The sequence below is a fragment of the Nicotiana tabacum genome, chromosome 11 (assembly GCF_000715075.1).
Source record: "Nicotiana tabacum cultivar K326 chromosome 11, ASM71507v2, whole genome shotgun sequence".
Classification (NCBI taxonomy): Eukaryota; Viridiplantae; Streptophyta; class Magnoliopsida; order Solanales; family Solanaceae; genus Nicotiana; species Nicotiana tabacum.
This window is the reverse complement of record NC_134090.1, coordinates 48,908,935-48,928,676: the sequence shown is the minus strand read 5'-3', so window position 1 is coordinate 48,928,676 and position 19,742 is coordinate 48,908,935. Positions and strand designations below refer to the sequence as shown.

The window sequence follows — 19,742 nt, the reverse complement described above, 5'->3', positions numbered from 1 at the left end:
TAAGGTGGATTGTATATATTTTGTAAATAAAATTTGTTTATGCCGGATAGTTAACTAAACATAAACATTAAGAGTAATAAAGTTTCAAATAATGGAAAAATATATATGAAGCGTTCATGTATCATATATATTTGTATTAAAATCCGGGAAAACCAATTGGCCCGCACGTGTGCCAAAATGGGCCCCAAAAATGTATGATGTTCTCAAAAACAAGCAATGCCCATATATCTAAATACAGCCCACAAGCTACAGATTAGTCAGATAGAAACCACAAAGACATAAAAATGGCAGTCTCTTCATTAGCCATTTCATCACCAAAGCTTCAAGTCTTCACTCCAAAGCCCATAGCTACAGCAGCCAGTTTCAAGGCTTCTTCTTGGCCACAACAAATACAATCAACTCCTACTATAAATAAGAAGAAAATTTGGCAAGTGGGTGTTGGAATATTAGCTGCTTCAGTAGTGGCTTTGACACCGTTAACTGCTGATGCTACCAGAATTGAATACTATGCTACTACTGCTGAGCCCACTTGTGACTTCAATTTTGCCCGCTCTGGACTTGGTTATTGTGACATTGCTGTTGGCTCTGGTCAAGAGGCTCCTTATAACCAGCTCATTAATGTAAGTCTCGTTTGAATATCAAAGTTATCTATCTCTAATCTTTCTTGAACTTGAGAATGGTATATTATTCTTTCAGATTCACTATACTGCAAGGTTTGGGGATGGCATAGTTTTCGACAGCAGCTATAAACGTGGTCGACCCCTGACCATGCGCCTCGGCATGGGCAAGGTATGTCTTGGGGTCAGATGTAAGCCATTGCAACTGATCGATGGTATAAAGTGTGACTCCGAATTAGCTTCTGCTTTCTATATCTGTCCCAGATTATAAAATTAGGGCTGGTTATCTATCAGATAGACAGTTGAAATGGCGTTTGTATATATTTATAGTTCTATACACTATATGCATCAAAAGATAAGATCATAAAGCTGGACACATATCTATGTAATGACAAACAAATTATGAGCAGTTTGTAAAGAGAACAGGTAAACGACACTGTTATTAAATTAAGCAACTGTTAGGGCATTATCATCCATGTTTTAGTGTATCCTCATTTTTCATTTCCACTGTTTTTTTGACTTTCATAAATGCTGGAAATTGAAGATAGTTATCATCCATTTTACAGCCTCTTACTTTACAAAAGTAAGTGTATGTTACCATCATCCAAATTTACTAGACTTCTAGGCTTTATTAAGCTAGTCTTATTGTCTGGATATGTATTAACATCTTTCCTATTCCCCGTGCCCTCGTTCCCTGTTTTTGCTACCGAGATCTTTTACTATAAAAAAAAAAAACATTATCCATACAAGAAAGAAGGAAAATGGATGAAATATAAAAGAAGTTTGTAGAAAGGTGACAACCATGTTTTGGGATATCAAATGGAGTAGAACAAGATAAGATTATTTCCATTTGTTAATTCGCACATTGGTTGAGGGAATGGGTTGTGGTATCCTTATATGGTCTTGGGCAACCCTCCGCTCATGAGCTAGCTTTTAGGGTTGAGTTAGGCCCAAGCTCCATTTTTTTACATGGTATCAAAGCCAAAATCATTGATCCCTGTTGTTGCGTTTGTCAGTGTTGGACCTTTGTGCTATGTTATCCACATTCCATTTGGGCAGTCCGGGGAGGGGGGCACGTTTCCTACATATTGTGATCTCCTTATACGGTCAATCCTCCCCTCATGTGCTAGCTTATGGGATTGAGTTAGGCCCAAGGTCGATTTTGTCACACCATGTAACATCAGCAACCCCATTTGCTTATTGATCAAAGGAAGACAGAAATAACGTGCTGCTAAGTGATAACCAATACTTCTCAGTAATCCATAACTTTCTGTTATACTGGAATCTCTTGCTATATATATTCACTATGAGGTAATTTACACCTCAATTTGCAATTGCAACGAGATCCAAGAGCTTTATCTAAGGTTCAGGTTGAAGGAGTACATGAATAAGAAACATAAACGAAAAACTAAATGAAGAGTATAGTTCAATTTTTGCAATACCTCATCTACAATTCGTGAACTGGGGCATGCTGTTGACAGGTTATCAAGGGATTAGATCAAGGAATCTTGGGAGGTGAAGGGATACCGCCAATGCATATTGGTAAGATCTTTCAGCTAATAAGAGCTTCCTGTGGACGTTTTTCTTGTTCCCAGCATAGTTCACTTTAGAAGTTTTGGTACATAGGTGGAAAACGTAAGCTTCAGATTCCTCCACATTTGGCATATGGACCAGAACCAGCAGGCTGCTTTTCAGGTGTGTTTTTTTGGTGCATTTTAAATGCATTATATTGTTGGGTTCCTTAAGACATATATCAGCTCGTGACATCAGATGATAAGGCCTATTCTTTATCTTCATCAAGCTAGCCAAAATAAGTCTTTTAATTTTTTCCTTTGTTTAACTGGTGAGAAGAAAACTTGCATTATTATTGAAAGAAACACTTACTAGCAAGTAGCATCTTCAACAACTCTGCTTACTATGTTCTGAAAGGGTGGATGTCAATAAGTATGCAATTTATCTTAGTGATCTTAATCAATGTATATTCCTCAATTATACCATCTGGCTACCACTGGCCTTGGGAGGCTGTGAAGGACTCATTTGCCCATTTTCATCATGCTACTCATCTAACTTTTTCATCTCTGCAAATAACAAGAATATATTCAGTTTGTTGTGATTGCAGTTGTTTACACAGTAATATTTTCTTTTTTCTTTTGTTTAATAAAAAGGTGTTTACACAGTAATTATGATTTCTGTTTGTTATTTGTGTAGGGGACTGCAACATTCCTGGAAATGCAACACTTGTATATGACATAAAGTTCGTCGAAATCTACTCGGGAAACAGGAAATGAAGCAAGCCAACATGATATGATGAGAAATCTGAAGCTCAAGCACAACTAGTGAGTTCCTAAGCCACCTTGAAATTAAGTGTTCTAACTTGCTTTGTTATATCATGGTGTCACACTTACTTTTGTACTCCCTCCCTCCCTTCCGGATGACCCTATCACGTGTTACCATATGAGACCAACCTAGAGGAGATTCAGGACGATATTTAAATGTATACAAGGTGGAGTAGAGTGTCAAAGATATATCACATCTAGTTAAAAATTGTATAAAAATCTGCCCTTGTGGTTATTTTAGCGGATTCTAGATAACTAACAAAAAGATAAGATAGTGTTAGCTTAAATTTATACATGAACTGCGCCTAATTCCCAAACTAGTTGGGATCGACTGTATGACTCCTCTAATTACTTTGAGTATTCTTATGCTAACCATCACCCCATCATACATCTCCCTTATCCCCGATTGTGACCTATTATATTTTGCACAGAGGCGGGATTTGTTAGCTTAAATTTAGTAGAATTATCATATTGGGTATTTTCATCCAAAAAGAGGGTCAAGTAGCTTGGGAATAAGGGAAAAGGAAAACTAGCTCAAGTAACTGGGACAGAGAAAGTAGTACTCAACTTTTTTTTTGGGGGTAACTTCATGAGACATAGAAATTTTCTTGCATCGACCAACATGTCACTTTTTCGCTTAGAATACATTGTTAGATGATTCCTTTACATGATTTGTCCAGTGGTGTATCATACTCTGTTTATCATCAAAGAATTAAGCTAAAGTGAATTGCACATGTGGAAAAGAGAATATCAAAAGAAGAGTGCGTTATCTTGGTGATTTTTAGCAGACTGTAGCTCTCTTATTTACTATTCCTAGAGAGAGAAAATTTCCAGAAAACAAAAACTAGTTATTTCAACATATTTATTCACATGAAAGTAATGTTCGCAACTTTTGGAACAGAGATCCTCATCATATATAAGAAAAAGTATTTTCATTTTCTAAGCAGGAATGCCATACAACTACAGATCAGGAAAGTCAAAGAAAGACTGATGACTGATCCTGTGGACTATTCTGCGCCTACATTATGTTCTTATCATGTAAACATAATGGCTTTACCGCAGCTGCCCTTCCTATCTTAACCCCCCACCCAAAAAAAAAAAAAACCAAAACAAAAAAGAAAGAAAAGAAATTAAATTAAAAAAAAAGAAAAAGTGCATGTACCTTCATGAGTATTGAATGGTTAAACTAGGAAACAGGGTCGCAAAGATTGTTAGGACCTATCAAATGAAGCTATCAGAATGATTTATTGTTCCTTCAATAATCTAACATATAGGTCTTCTATCCAATTTTAACTGTTCCCAACACTTTGCAAAACACATCTCCACAAATACTTGTTTATGTAGGTTTTATGTTCATAATTTCCAGGTTTACCCTGTCCCTTGTTTCATTCTAATAACCGTTCTGACCAACAACAACAATATACCCAGTATATTCCCATATAGTGGGGTGTAGGGAGGGTAGTGTGTACGCAGATCTTACCCCTACCGTGTGGAGATAGAGATGTTGTTTCCAATAGACCCCGGCTCAGGAAAGCATAAGCACCACATTAATGAAAAGAAAAACAAGAAGGAACAACAACGATAAGCCAGGTAAAAGCAGCATAAGTAACAAGACGGTAAGATGACCAAAATGCAACAAACGACAGGTAGTCATAGAAACCTAATACCAACAGAAAGCGAGAGTACGTGCTAATACTACCAATATGAACATTCTAGATTACCTAACCTACTATCCTAATCCTCGACCTCTACACCTTCCTATCAAGGGTCATGTCCTCGGTCAGTTGTAGCTATGTCATGTCTTACCTAATCACCTCTCCCCAATTCTTCTTCGGCCTACTTCTACCTCTCCTTAGGCCCTCCAATGTCAACCCCCCACACCTCCTAACCGGGCGTCTGTACTTCTCTTCCTCACATGTCCAAATCATCTAAGCCTCGCTTCCCGCATCTTGTCTTCAATAGGGGTCACACCCACCTTGTCCCTGAATAACTTCATTCTTAATCCTATCTAACCTGGTTTGCCCGTACATCCATTTCAACATTCTCATTTCTGCTACCTTCATCTTCTGGACATGGGAGCTCTTGACTGCCCAATACTTAGCCCCATACAACATAGTCAGTCTGACCACCGCTCCATAAAACATACCTTTAAGTTGTGGTGGCACCTTCTTGTCACACAAAACACCGGAAGCAAGTCTCCACTTCATCTATCCCGCTCCAATACGATGTGTGACATCTTCATCAATCTCATCATCCCCCTATATGATAGATTCAAGGTACTTAAAACTTCCCCTCATAGGGATGACTTGTCAATCCAGCCTCACCTCCCCTTCCACTCTCTGAGTGGCACCACTGAACTTACACTCCAAGTATTCAGTTTTGATCCTACTCAACTTGAAACCTTTAGACTTTAGGGTCTGCTTCGACACCTCTAACCTCGTATCAATACCACCTCGCGTCTCATCAATTAAAACAATGTCATCAGCAAATAACATGCATTACGACACCTCCCCTTGGATGTGGTGCGTCAGTACGTCCATCAGCATGGCAAACAAAAAAGGGCTGAGTGCCGACCCCTGGTGAAACCCCATCATGACCTGAAAATGGTCCGAGTCCCCTCCCACAGTCCTCACCTGGGTCTTCGCTCCATCATACATGTTCTTAATCGCCCTAATGTAGGTCATAGGTACACCTCTAGCCTCCAAGCATCTCCATAGAACCTCCATCGAAACTTTATTGTAAGCCTTTTCTAAGTTGATGAACACCATATGCAAGTCCCTCTTCCTTCCGTATACTGTTTCATCAATCTCATAACAAGGTGAATGGCTTCCGTAGTCGAATGCCCCGGCATAAATCCAAACCTGTTCTCGGAAATAGACACACTCCTCATCCTTAGCTCCACCACCCTCTCCCAAACTTTCATAGTATGACTAAGCAGCTTGGTACCCCGATAGTTGTTGCAATTTTGGATATCACCCTTATTCTTGTATAAAGGAACCATCGTGCTCCACCTCTTGAAATCCGACTGGCTTTGTAACAATAGGTCAAGAAAGAGACCAAATTAAAATTCTTCTCCAGCTGAGTTTCTGACATTTGTTAAAGAAATAGAATAAAATACAATTTCTTAGATAAGTTGTCTGTAATAAGTTCAATGGAAATGTAGAACAATGTGTTATAGTTCCTGTTTACCACTAATTTTTTTATCAGTAAAAGGTAAATCTTATGAATAAACTTTGTGCCAATATAGTACCGAGCCATGTATGAAATATTGCGATGAAGAAACCCTTCAAAGCTGAAAAGATTCTAAGAAGTCCGGCATTACAGTAGTATCAGTAGTAAAATCAGCATTGCACCATATATTTTTAAACTCTGGATACATCAATTTTTCAACAGTGAAGAATTCTCTTCCTTCCACTGAAAACATCTGTGGTTCCTCTCAAGCTAAATGCTCCAAATTATGCCAAGCGGAATGGTCTTCCGGGTTTTCTTTGTCTCCGTCCGCATTTTCTGGCTTTGCCAACTGGATAGGGCTTGTGTTTCATTTGCTGGCATAACCCATTGGACTCCGTTAAGGTTGAGAAACATGCACCAAACGTGGTGCCGAAAGATCATGCCACCTTCTATCGTAAAGGTAAAAAAGAGATGTTAGGACATGCAATCTTCCTTGATTCTGTTGCACTTGGGTCTACCTAGGACCTCTAAATGAAATGTTGATCCGCAATAGACAATATCCTATCGTAGTAAGTAAACAACAGATGTGGCTTTCAAGGATTCACCATTTGTTTAGTTTGTTTGAATTTCTTCAAGTGTTGGACTCTGCTATGCTGAAGCATTTTGTGCTGTGTGGCATCTGTAACGGAAATCATGGTGACTATTGACTAGTTGACTACAATGATAATAGCGAAATGTGGAGTGATTTTTAGTTGCCATTTCTGAAGCTAAGAACTGCCAAAATTTCAGTGGCATTGTGGCATCCCAATGACTCCACTTCAGATACTGTCTCTAGAGCAGATGAATCCATGCAATTATTAATGCATCAGTTCTGGTAATGTTTTAAGTATTCTTGAACTCTAACATGGTCATTAACTTTAAGAATGAATTCAGATTAGGTACTTCCCAAAAATAATACTAATACTAATAATGAATTCAGGTTAGAATTATAAAATGTTTGTCAAAAGCTGTTCCACTGTCTTTTGCCCCATATTCACGTAGGGCTTTTTGCTGTGCTGCTGAAAGTTACTTTTTGGGTAGAGATCTTTGAGTTCTTAACTTTTGGCACCATAATTGGTTAGTTAGTCAGCATGTATTGAAAATATACCCCCGGTGAAGCAACTGTATTCATACTGTACTTATTGATTAAGAACATTTTTCATTGGAATGGCATAGCAAGAGTGTTCCCTCTCATGCCATATTGTTTGAGCTATGTGAAATTTGTGGGCTTACAGGGTAACCAGTTTTATAGCCTGTTTGGCCAAGCTTCGTTTTGGCTAAAAGGGTTTTTTTTCCGCCAAAAGTGCTTTTTTCCCTAAAGTTAAGGTGTTTGGCCAAGGTTTTAGAAGGAAAAAAAGTACTTTTTTGAAAAGCACTTTTGTGAAAAACGCTTTTCAAAATAAGCTGATTTTAGAAGCTTGCCCCGCCTAAGGTTACATAGCTTACACTTGAAGATGTTATGCAGAAAATATTGACTTCTCATTCCTTCAGTAATGTGGGGCTTGTTTAATGTACTGACATATTGTTGATATCTTGATATAGGATCCACCCATAATTAGTTTGAATGAAGATATAGAGCAAAAGGTGGCAGATTCGTTCTCTAAAGGGAATAAAAGTAAGTCATGAATCACATGGCTTTCACCATACAAGATGCAATTTACCTAATGGTGAGGAGAGCTTGCAGGTGCCAACTTTTCCGGGATCATTTTTGAGTTGATAATCTAAGTTACTAACATAGTGTGTATAATTGACCATTCCACTTTAAATAAAGTATATGCAAATTTAAGTTTCATGTTCAACATACTTGAAAATCTTGTATAATTATTTCATGTATATTTTGTGACTGAAACTGTTGGAACTAAATATTACAGCCCCGTTTATCAGCTCTCCCCTACTTTTACTGTCTGCATAATGCTTACAAGAAAATATCATTGGCCTCAATGAAGCATCATCAAGGCGGAGCTAGGATTTAAAGTGCATGAGTTCTAAATTTTAAGATAAGACCATGACCTAGACCTAAAACTAGTTCTTATTTCTTAGTTAGTTAGTTTTTTTTTAAAAAAAAAAAAAAACAGCAGAAAAAACGTGAGTTTGGAACTTCAATGTGTTTCTTTGACTTTTGGAACTTCGTTTGCTTTATTTTTAAAGAAAAAGTAACAGAAAAAAGTTTGTTTTATTTCTTAGTTAGTTAGGTTTTTTCTTTTAAAAGAAAAGTAGCAGAAAGATGCGGTGCTTTCAAATGGACTAGAACCCAAGCATTTTTTCCGGAAACAGAACCTTTGCCGCTGAACCCAAACCCCTTTGGTTACTGGGTTCGCGTGCTTTAGCAATATAGATAAACTAATTTTTTCAACACAAATACAGAGTTCGGGAAAAAGTCACTGGTTCGCCCGAACCCACACACTCTACTGTAGCTCCGCCCCTGAGCATCATGTGTTAGGATTTTGTCCTGATTTTCTTACCAGGATTTTATCTTTTCTTGAAGGAAGGAAAAAGAGTTTACCATAATTGATTTTTACTTTTCCTTAAAATATAGATCCTTTCTATATCTAACAGATCCTTTACTTGTAGAAAAAGGTTGTGACCTTTATAAATTGAGATTCCTCCTTCATGCACAAGAATAGAAACATCCACGATGTAGTATTTAAGAGAGTTTTGTTTAGGGGAAGATTCTCGATAGTTTTTTATATCTTTTATAACATCCACAATGTAGTCTTCTGTAGCTCACCCTTCTCTATGCAACATGAAGTGAAATGGTCAAGGCCATTTCATTTGGCCTCCTTTTTCTTTCATTTATAATGATGCTGCCGGGACCAATTTTTATTGGGTACATGCTATTTTCACTAGGACAAGTACTACGTATTTCGGCCACCAAAGGCTTAGGTAAATGGAAAGAACCACCCATGTCACTCGTTCTAGGAGACAGGAATGTAAATAGAAAGCATCCCTTGGGAAAGCCTTATGACTTGGTGGTCGGTGTAACAATAATGACATTTGTCAGTATGCCACTGCTTGTTTACTAAGATCATCATAGATTATTAATGTGTGCATTCTATTATCGCGAAAATATTTTACGCTGAAATTTAAACAGTAATCTTACATGATTTTCATCAACTTCATTGACCGTCATGCCACATCGTTTAAGTGCATTCCATTTGGCCTCTTTTCCACTGTCACCTCTTCAGCAATATAATTGCAATGCTGAAGATCCTAGGTTGAAACTAGCTGAAATTATGGGATTATTTGATGTCATAGCTCAATCATGCATATGCTATAGTAGGAATTTTGGTAAAATATTCTGATTTACGGTCCCACATCCACTATTTTGAAGGGCTATATATGTAGTTGGGATATAGTCTGAGGTACATGCACCCTCTACAATACAAATTGAACTGCGACTTGTGTGATGTTTCTGAATCTTGAGGTCGATTTGCTTATGTAATTGTTGTGAATCATATTCATATGACTTGGTCTATTACTCCAAATACGTTCAACGCCATCAATATATGCATCAATATATGTATTTGTTTTGATAGTTTATATCCTGTTATATCCTTGAAAGGAAAATTATTACTCCCACCCCTGGGTTTAGCAAACTGCATTATTTGACTATACTTAGTGACAAAATTGAGATCAAAATGTGAATTATTAATACGGATTAAGTGATAATAATTTATGTAAAGACATTTTGATGGGCTAGTAACTGGGAGTCCGGAGCTAAAATATTATAAATTTTGACTCAAAAGATAAAAATAGGTGGAAAAAAATGTTGAGAACCATATTATGTATAACGCATCTAAAACATACCCTATACCTTAACGGCTAGTTATCCCGCTAAGATATACCGCATGTAACATATGAGTTATATTCAGTCTTTGCAGCCATAATAATTGACTGCATATCGCATCAATTATATGTGTTACGTATAAACATACCCCTAACCCCCACCTTGTTCATGATATACTTGTATTTGCTTAGTTCATTTGTGTCTTTGTTTAGGGGTCACTAGAAAATATCCGCCTCTCCATCATCACCTAGCGCCGGCGAGTTTAATTTTTCAGTCAAGATCTTCTAACTTTCTTAATTTTTTTTTCCTTTATAACTTGTGGTTACCCTCTGGTGTAGCTTATAGCTTTTAGAGATAATTATTAGAAGGGGAAAGGATTGAAGGACTGGCTAGAGAGGATGAGCAACGGGGTGTGCGAGAGAGAAATTGACAGCATAATGAAATGACAGAAGGAAATGGGGTGGAAAAGGAGTGATTTTATTTTGTGTAGTTGTGTGAGATCTCTTTTTATCTCGTATATTTGTGGACCCATATTTTATACATTTGGATCCACAAAAATTCTGGGACCACATAGTTGTGAAATAAAACAGGCCTCACACAACTAATGTCAGTTGTGTGAGACACAAAATAAAAAATTTCGTGGAAAAGGGCTTAGCTGACACATTTTTTGTGATGCGGTTGTTTTTTATTGGTTCTAAATAGGGGTGACAAAATGGTTAAAAGAAAAGAGTTAACCACCCAAATTATCCACTAAAAATGAGTTGGATAATGAACTTTTTAAAAACGGGTTAAATATGGAAAATAACCATATTATCCATTTAAAAAATGGATTGCCAATGGGTAACCAATGGATCCAACTTTTACATTTATAAAGCATCAAATTGGGAGTTCCTCAAGTTAGGGAGACTAAGAATTCTCCCAAAAGTGATCATATGCAAGAAGTCATGGATAATATGGTTACCCATATTATCCGCCGGTTAACTCGTCTTTTATCTGTATTAAATATGGATCGGGTCGGATAATTTATCTATTTTTTCATTATCCGTTTTTGACCCGAACCATATTCGATCTGATCCATCCGTTTGCCACTCCTAGTTCTAAATTTCATGTCAAACGCAGGAAACGAATGCTATGGCTTGGATTGAAGAAGGTGAGGGTTGGGGTAATGTTTATACATAGCGCATTTATTACATGCACTATATCTTAACGGGGTAACTGGCCGTTAAGGTATAGCGCATGTTTTAGATGCCTTATACATAATATGGTGCTCAATATTTTTTTTCCACCTATTTTTGTCTCTTGAGTCAAAATTTATAATACTTTGGTTCCGGACTCTTGTAAGTGCTCCCCCAAGTTTTGACTTTATTTTGTAGCTTAAAGTTTGCGCTTTTGCATGAGAGATAGGGGTGGGCGTTCGGACAGTTCGGATTGAATATGAAATTGCAGTTTGGATTTTTGGTTTTCGGATTGAAGAAATTATAATCCAAATAATTTCGGATTGGATCGGATTTTTTAAGTTCGATTTCGGATTAATCAGATTGGATTTTTCGAATTTTCGATTCTGAATTTTAAGCTTGTAAGTTGAGCTTATAGAAAACACTCTACATAAAATTAATCATTTAAATGAAGTAGAAAGATGGTAATCAAAAGATGCTTTGGTTTTTGATATTTTCTCGACTTTATATAATGCCTCTTCAAGAAAAAATGCCTCGAATATGCATAGATCACACTGATTCAAATTATACTATCATAAATTAAAAGATTACCTGAGAAAGGTGACCTCAAAATTTAATCTTTATTCAACTTCGGCCTTGACTCTTCAGTGTTTACAAATGCACGTATGGTGTGGCTGTGTTGCTGAGACGTGGGAGAAAAGAGAATCCTATATTATATTTGATTTAGTAGATAATCCCATATTGGACCTAGTAATTTGTATTGAATATACAAGCTAATGTTTAATGGGCATGATACTATTGGAGATTTAGACTTATTGGTATTAGGTATGTACATGGGTAATGCCGTAATGGGCTAATGTCTAACTGGTGAGGCTAAATATAAGGTACAAAAATTTTAGATTTTCGGATATTGCCCAAATCCAAAATCCAAAATTTTTAAAAATAAAATCCGAACTCCAATTCATAATTCAAAAATTCAAACCAAAAATCTAAAAAGTTCAAATTTTGGGTTTGCCCAAATGATGTCCACCCCTAATGAGAGAGATGTTTATGGAGCTGTACGGAAGATACAAACAGAGACCAAGTCTCTTTTACTTTTCCGACGCTAAAGGTGGATTCTTTTTACTTTTACCTACTTTAGAAGTAATTACTTCTCTTCTATAAATATTGACTCTGCTTATGCCAAATCCTGCATATGATATTGTTTAAAGCAATATGACATTCAGAACCTCTATATTATGAATCTGCCTATGTGTTCATTTACCATGGGGTAGAGTAAATACAGCTCTATTGATTTTGCATAAATTTGAGATTACTCAATGGACATGAGCATAATCTCAAACCTCAAAATAATCCTTCTACATTTAATTGCTCCTTCTACTTGATATGTCACTTGAATACTCTTCTCTTGGTTAAAGAAAAAAATAAAGCAGACTAGTTATAAAGTTTTTCAATTTCAGGGGTCCAACTATTATCTATGATAAGGGACAACTTTTACTTCTGGCCAACTTTTGTGTCTATATTGGTGCATTAGCATCCATTTTAAATTTAATGTGTGAGACGTCGAAATTGGCTTATTTGGGTAAACGTTTGCCACATAGCATGGACCTATTGGCACTATTTGAGGTGGATCGTAGCTTTCCGGCTACGGTTCATCTGAAACTAGAATTTTTGATATGAAGTATGAATATATATGTAGAAATCTATAAAAATCTCACAAAATATTAGATTTAAACTCATATTTTTGATAATACAATGAGTTAAGTGCAAAGTAAAACTAATTAAATTTTAATTCAGAATTTGCCACGGACTATTTCCATCTCATCAGCTAACATGAGGGATAGTACAAAATTTATACTCAAACGAGTCTAGAAATTTAAGGAAAAAGCAACAATCATTTGATAAATTATGGAATCAATTATTGAGAGGAAACGGGAATTTTTTTAAATATTTCAAAACAAACCCACCTAAAACTCTCTCTTCCATGCACTCGACGCAAGATAGTCATCCTGCGCCGGCATGAATAACCATGGCAGGAGGGCGAGGACGCGGCCGTGGAAGGGGATGCGTCGGTAGACCTAGAAAACTTCCGTTAGTCACCTTTGGAAGCTCGGTAGATGGGCGCATTGTAACGACCCGACCAGTCATTTCATGAGTTACCGCTTGGTTTTCCCCATTTCTGCTTCTTATTATCTTGTTCAGATGTATTATGTGTTATCGGGTTGGTTGGTTCGGGTTCTGAGAGGTTTCGATAAGGTTTGAGACACTTAGTCTCTTTTGAGTAAGCTTAAGTTGGAAAAGTCAACCGGATATTGACTTATGTGAAAAAGGCTCGGATGTGAATTTTGATGGTTCAGATAGCTTCGGGATGTGATTTGGGACTTAGGAGCGTGATCGAAATGTGTTTTGGAGATCCGGAGTAGATTTAGGCTTGAATTGGCGAAATTGAATTTTTGGCGTTTTCCTGTTAATAGGTGAGATTTTGATATAGTGGTCGGAATAGAATTCTGGAAGTTGGAATAGGTTCGTCATGTCATTTGTGACATGTGTGAAAAATTTCAGGTCATTCGAACGAGGTTTGATAGACTTTTTGATCGAAAGCGGAATTTAGAAGTTTTTGGAATTCTTAGGCTTGAATCCGATGTTAATTTCGTGTTTTGATATTGTTTTGAGTGTTCCGAAGATTGGAACAAGCTTGAATGATGTTATGGGATATGCTGGCATATTTGGTTGAGGTCCTGAGGGCCTCGGGTGAATTTCGTGTGGTTGAACGGATCAATTCATGTTGGAAAAAGTTGTAGAAAATTTGTTGTTGGTGTTGCAGACATTTGGCCTTCGCGTTCGCGAGAGGGCTCCTACGTTCGCGAAGGGATGGGAAGTGAGGCTGTCATTTTGGCCTTCGCGATGTGGTTCCCGCGTTCGCAAAGGGTGAGGTCCAGTGGTCATCGCGAACGCGACGAGGTTCCTGCATTCGCATAGAGTATTTGGAGTAGCTGGAACCCAGGAGCCTTGTTCTTCGCGTTCGCATAGGTGTAGCCGCGTTCACGAAGGTTGGGTCAGCTGAAGCATCGCGTTCGCAAGTGTTCTTCCGCGTTGGCGTAAGAGGATTTTTGGTCAACGGTATTTTTGTGCTTCGCGAACGCTAGGCTTTGACCGCGTTCGCGAAGAAGGATTTCAAATAGCTGGGCAGAATGTTTTAAAGACCATTTTCGCGATTTTTGGCCTAAGTTCACCATTTTTTAATCGGTTTTGGAGCTTCTTGAGGGAGATTGAAGAGGGAATCAAAGAGAACTTCTTGGAGGTAAGAATTATGGACTTAATACTCGATCTTATTGTGATTTCTAAATTTGGGGGATTTGAAGCCTAAAATTGGGAGTTAGGGCTTGGAAATTGGAGACCTTAATCTAGGGATTTGAGGGGTCATTTGTGGTCAGATTTTGGTATTCTTAGTATGTATGAACTCGTGGGAGGATAAGGATTCTATTGATGTGACTTTTATCAAATTTCGAGACGTAGGCCCAGGGGTCGGATTGGACCAATTTCGGGATTTTTGGTATAATTTGATTATTTTCACATGGGCATCGTTCCTTTAGCATATTCTAATGTTATGATTCTGATTTTGGGTGGATTCGGCACGAGTTGACCCGAGGCGAGAGGCAAAGGCGTTGCGGAGTAGTATTTCATCCAGTTTAAGGTAAGTAACCATTGTAAATCTGGACCTGAGGGTATTAAACCCCGATATTTCGTATTGTTTTGATAAATGAGGCGACGCACATGCTAGATGACGAGCCCGTGGGCGTGCACCTGTAGGGATTGTGACTTGGTTCGTATGGTAGTGACTATTAAGCCTCGTATTTGATTTGAAATCTTATGATATCCCGTATTTTATAGATTGATACTATATTTTGGGATGTACCCCATGTTTGGGGCCTTGTGCCAACCTATTTAGACCCTTAAGGGTATTTTTACTATTTTTCTCACTCTATTTATTTTGAAAGCATATCCTCAGTCATGTTTTACCTATTTATTGTTTAAATCCGATTTTATCACTCTACTTCTTAATATGTGAAAACTGTTTGGGCTGAGTTCCCTGATTTCCATTGATATGCCCGAGTGGCTGTGAAGTTAATGACTGAGAGAGGTTGAGGACCTAATGGTAAGGATTATATATATATATATATATATATATATATATATATATATATATATATATATATATATATATATATATATATATTATGGATCAGGCTGCACGCTGCATCAATATTATATATATTATGGATCGGGCTGCACGCCGCAGCGATATTTATATGGATCGGGTTGCACGCTACAACGATATATATATTGGATCGGGCTGCTTGCCGCAGCGATATGACGCTTGAGCTGTAGGAGCCCCTCCATAGTCTGTACACCCCCAGTGAGCGTAGTCGACTATAAACTATGGATCGGGCTGCATGTTGCAGCGGTTATTATGATTATTACTATTATGAGATATTATTGAGCCGAAGTGTTGAGTGTGACGAGAGCTGAGTCCCGAGTGACTAAAAGGCTTGCCCGAGAGGCTATATTTATGAGTGATACCTTGCTCGAGGGGCCCGTTTATGACATTTTGTTGCTTTCACTCTTCTTTTTATATTGAGCCTATGTTGAAAATTGCTAAATAAATGATTTCAGAGTATTTTTAATTGAAACTGAAGTTTTTACGAGATGACTGACTTCTAATTGCAGAATTTGACTTGAAATTTCTATTGAGACTTATTATATGATTTTTACTGCTCGTCACTGCACTCAGACCTTATTTACTTTAGTTACTTACTGAGTTGGCGTACTCACATTACTCCCTACACCTTGTGTGCAGATCCAGATGCCCGAGTAGTAGAGTGAGGGTTCCCAGCACTCTCAAAGTTTTACCAGAGACTGCAAGGTAGTTGCATGGCGTTTGCAGCCCTGCTTTCCTCCTTCCTATCTTAGTTTTTTGCATTTTTAGACTTATGATGTATTAGTCAGTCAGTTTGGGTTGTATTTAGAGGCTCTTGAATCATGACACCGTATTGTTGGGTTGTGTTGGTATATTTTGTACTGTTTTCCGTACATTTCAGTTGATTTATATATTTTTTATGAGAATTTGAGACTTAATCAGTTTTAGAAAATGATTTTATAAAAAGAATTCACTGTGGTTACTTGTTGGGTTGGCTTGCCTAGTACTGTGATATGCGCCATCAAGACCGGGGTATTTGGGGTCGTGACATGCATGCAACCAGAATCTACAACGGTGGAACATGTGCAAATAACACCAATCCAAATGAGTGAGCTGAATCAGATAGAGACTGGATCGTCTTCAAAAGTAACTACAACTGCTAAGAAACTTCAATTGAGCCCAGATTTGGCTAACGAGAAGCAAAAGGAAGTTGAAGTAACAACTAAATAAAATTCCCACATAGATGACGAAGAGAAACCACAAAAGACCAATGGAACAGTAATGCAAGCTACAGTACAACAACCTACACAACAATGGGCAAATCTGTTTGCGAAAAATAGATCAATGGAGAATGATATATCTTTATCCTATATTGCTCCTCAATTAGTCAATGGCAAAGTAGTGATTCAGCTGGAAAATGAGGAAGTGGATCGAGAAACTGAGAAATGGAGAGGAGCCCTAATTGCTTATGTAATTGGGGATTGCCCAGGGTATAATGCCATGCACATATATATAGATCTTAAGTGGAACAAAATAGCAAGCCCAAATCTATTTATGCATGAAGAGGGATGTTATATCATCAAATTTCAATTTACTGATGATATGCAAGAAATTCTATGCACTAGCCCTTACACTATCAATAATCGCCCTATCATTTTGAAGCCTTGGATTGCAGATTTTGACTTTGACAAGGAGTTTCCAACTGAAATACCACTATGGATTAAACTACCAAAGTTACCAATGAATTGCTGGGGAATTAATTCTCTAAGCAGCATAGCAAGTGCTATTGGGATACCTATATATGCAGATGAATGCACAACTAAACAAATGCGTGTTTCCTTTGCTCGAATGTTAGTGGAAGTCAATGTGACAAAGCCCTTGCCAGATGAAATTGAAGTGATGGATCCTAATGGTAGAGTTTTTCAACAAGTCGTGACATACGATTGGAAGCCAATGTTCTGTGACAAATGCTAAGTTATTGGTCATGTTTGCCCAAAGGTACAGAGAAGAAATGAAGAGCAACCAATCAAACAACGAGGACCCAAGAAGACTGTACAAGTATGGGTAACAAAAGAACAAGCATCTGAGCAACAAAATGACAACATTAAAGGAACAAAGAAGGAAGAAGGAAAAGAGATCAAGACTAAAGAAATAGTTGACAAACATACAAAAGTTGCAGAGCAAATGCAGAAAACAGTTATGGTACAGGAACGGTCGCCCAGAGAAGAAAATGACACCAGTACTCCTAACAAAGGGAAAGCAATTAGAAAAGTGCCAGAACTTAGCTTGCATGATTTTCCTATTTTATGCTCAGTGTCAACAAAGAATGATTTTGAAGTGTTGAATAGAGGCTATGGTGGATCACAATCAGCACCTCCTAACAACGGAGGTGGAATGAGTTGTCATAAATGAATTGGCTCTTTTGGAATGTAAGGGGAGCAAACAAAAAGTATAAACAAAAGGAATTGAGAAAGTACTTAAAGACAAAACATCTTACATTAAAAGGGATAACAAAAACAAAGGTCAAAGTGCATAAAGCTCATACTGTAGCAACAGTTGTGGCTCCCAACTGGGGATTTCAAAACAATTATCTTAGTGCACCTAATGGAAGAATTTGGTTACTATGGGGCAATAGCTTATACACAGTAGATAAGCTGAGAGAAGAGGCCCAATTACTACACTGTCAAGTTACTATAACAACATCTAATAAACCATGTGTTATAACTATCATCTATGGATATAACACATGTGATCAAAGAAAGGATATGCGGGAAGCTCTTAAAGAACTGGATCAAGGAATAAATATGATGTGGTTAATTGTTGGAGACTTTAATGCAATTCTATATCCACATGATAGATTATTTGGAAACCCAGTGCAATATGGAGAGATCAAAGACTTCAATGATTGTATTCATGACTTAATGCTTAATGAAGTTAAATACTGGTGAATACTACACATGGACTAACAAGCAACAAACCAATGATAGAGTATGTAGCAGACTTGACAGGGCTTTTGGAAATCATGAATGGATGTTGGAATGAGGCCATATTGTAATGGAATATGATGTGCCTTTAATCTCGGATCATAATCCAATGTTGTTCTCACACAGGCAAGCCAGAATAACATCAAAGTCCCTTTCATATTTTTCAATTCTTAGGCTAAACATGATTTTTTTTTGAAATAGTGGGAAAAGTGTGGCAGCAGAGATTCACCAATTGGAAGATGAGAAATATATGGTTGAAATTGAAGGCTCTTAAACCATTGTTCAAACATCTGAACAATGAGGAGTTCAAATGCATCACACAAAAAGTAGACAAAGCAAGAAATGAATTAGTGATAATTCAAAAATAGTTAAACTCCCAATGGTCTGATAATCTTGTAGAGAAGGAAAGAACTACATTGCAGAATCTGGAAAAGTGGTCCTTGTTTGAAGAGAACATCATGAAGAAGAAGTCAAGGGTCAAATGGATTCAGCTAGGGGATTCAAATACAAAATATTTTTCAGTTGTGGTCAAAGAGAGAAGCCAGAAAAAACTTATTAAGGAGATTACATCTTTAGAGGGAATGACTCTTACTGAACCAAATGATATCCAAGAGGAGATAGTGAACTTCTACAAATCCTTGATAGGATCCTCAACAGAGAAGTTACCAGCTATTAATATAGTCAATATGAAGGCAGTACTAACATTAACTCAACAACAAAAGCTAGATCTAATTTCTCCAGTATCCAAGGAGAAAATTCAAAGAGGACTTGAGTCCATAGGTGAAGACAAAGCCCCAGGGATTGATGGATACAATGCTACTTTCTTCAAAAAAGCATGGGGCATCACTAAGGAGGAAGTGTGTGAATCAGTAAATGAATTTTTCAACAATGGAAAGATGTACAAGGCTATCAATTGTACAGCCATTACTTTACTGCCAAAGAATGACAAGCCAACAACAGTGAAAGAATATAGACCAATAGTTTGTTGCACTGTTTTGTGCAAACTAATTTCAAAGGCCATAACAACAAGACTTAAAAAAGTCATTGCTTCCTTAATTAGTGAATCACAGGCTAACTTTATCCCAGAGAGAAAAATTGGAGACAACATCATCCTATCACATGAATTGGTGAAGGCTTACACAAGGAAACATATGTCTCCAAGATGCATGATAAAGTAGACTTACAAAAGGCTTATGATTTAGTGGAATGAATTTTCTTGGAACACATTATGGTGGAGCTGGGATTTCCTACTCAATTCATCAAATAGATCCTAGAATGCATGCAAACAGTCAGCTACACTATTCTAGTTAATGGGAATCCATAAGAACCTTTCAATGCAGCTAAAGGTCTTAGAAAAGGAGACCCTATATCTCCTTTTCTATTTTCTATAGCAATGGAATACTTGAGTAGGAGCTTAAAAGGAATGACAAAGGAG

At 37.4% G+C, this 19,742-nt stretch overlaps 2 protein-coding genes across 2 annotated transcripts; both read left to right on the top strand.

Annotated features, from left to right (window-relative positions):
• Positions 1-238: 238 nt before the first annotated feature.
• LOC107771513 (photosynthetic NDH subunit of lumenal location 4, chloroplastic) lies at positions 239-8,046 on the top strand. The gene is made up of 6 exons (XM_016590888.2): positions 239-620; positions 697-789; positions 2,099-2,159; positions 2,244-2,312; positions 2,826-2,953; positions 7,706-8,046. Exons 1-5 carry the CDS (start codon positions 285-287, stop codon positions 2,903-2,905), a joined length of 639 nt encoding a protein of 212 aa, XP_016446374.1. The 5' UTR covers positions 239-284; the 3' UTR covers positions 2,906-2,953; positions 7,706-8,046.
• Positions 8,047-17,731: 9,685 nt separating this feature from the next.
• On the top strand, positions 17,732-19,485 carry LOC142165830 (uncharacterized). Its single transcript, XM_075224207.1, has 3 exons — positions 17,732-18,267; positions 18,509-18,560; positions 18,676-19,485. The coding sequence occupies exons 1-3, from the start codon at positions 17,732-17,734 to the stop codon at positions 19,483-19,485; spliced, it is 1,398 nt and encodes a 465-aa protein (XP_075080308.1).
• The last annotated feature ends 257 nt before the right edge of the window (positions 19,486-19,742 follow it).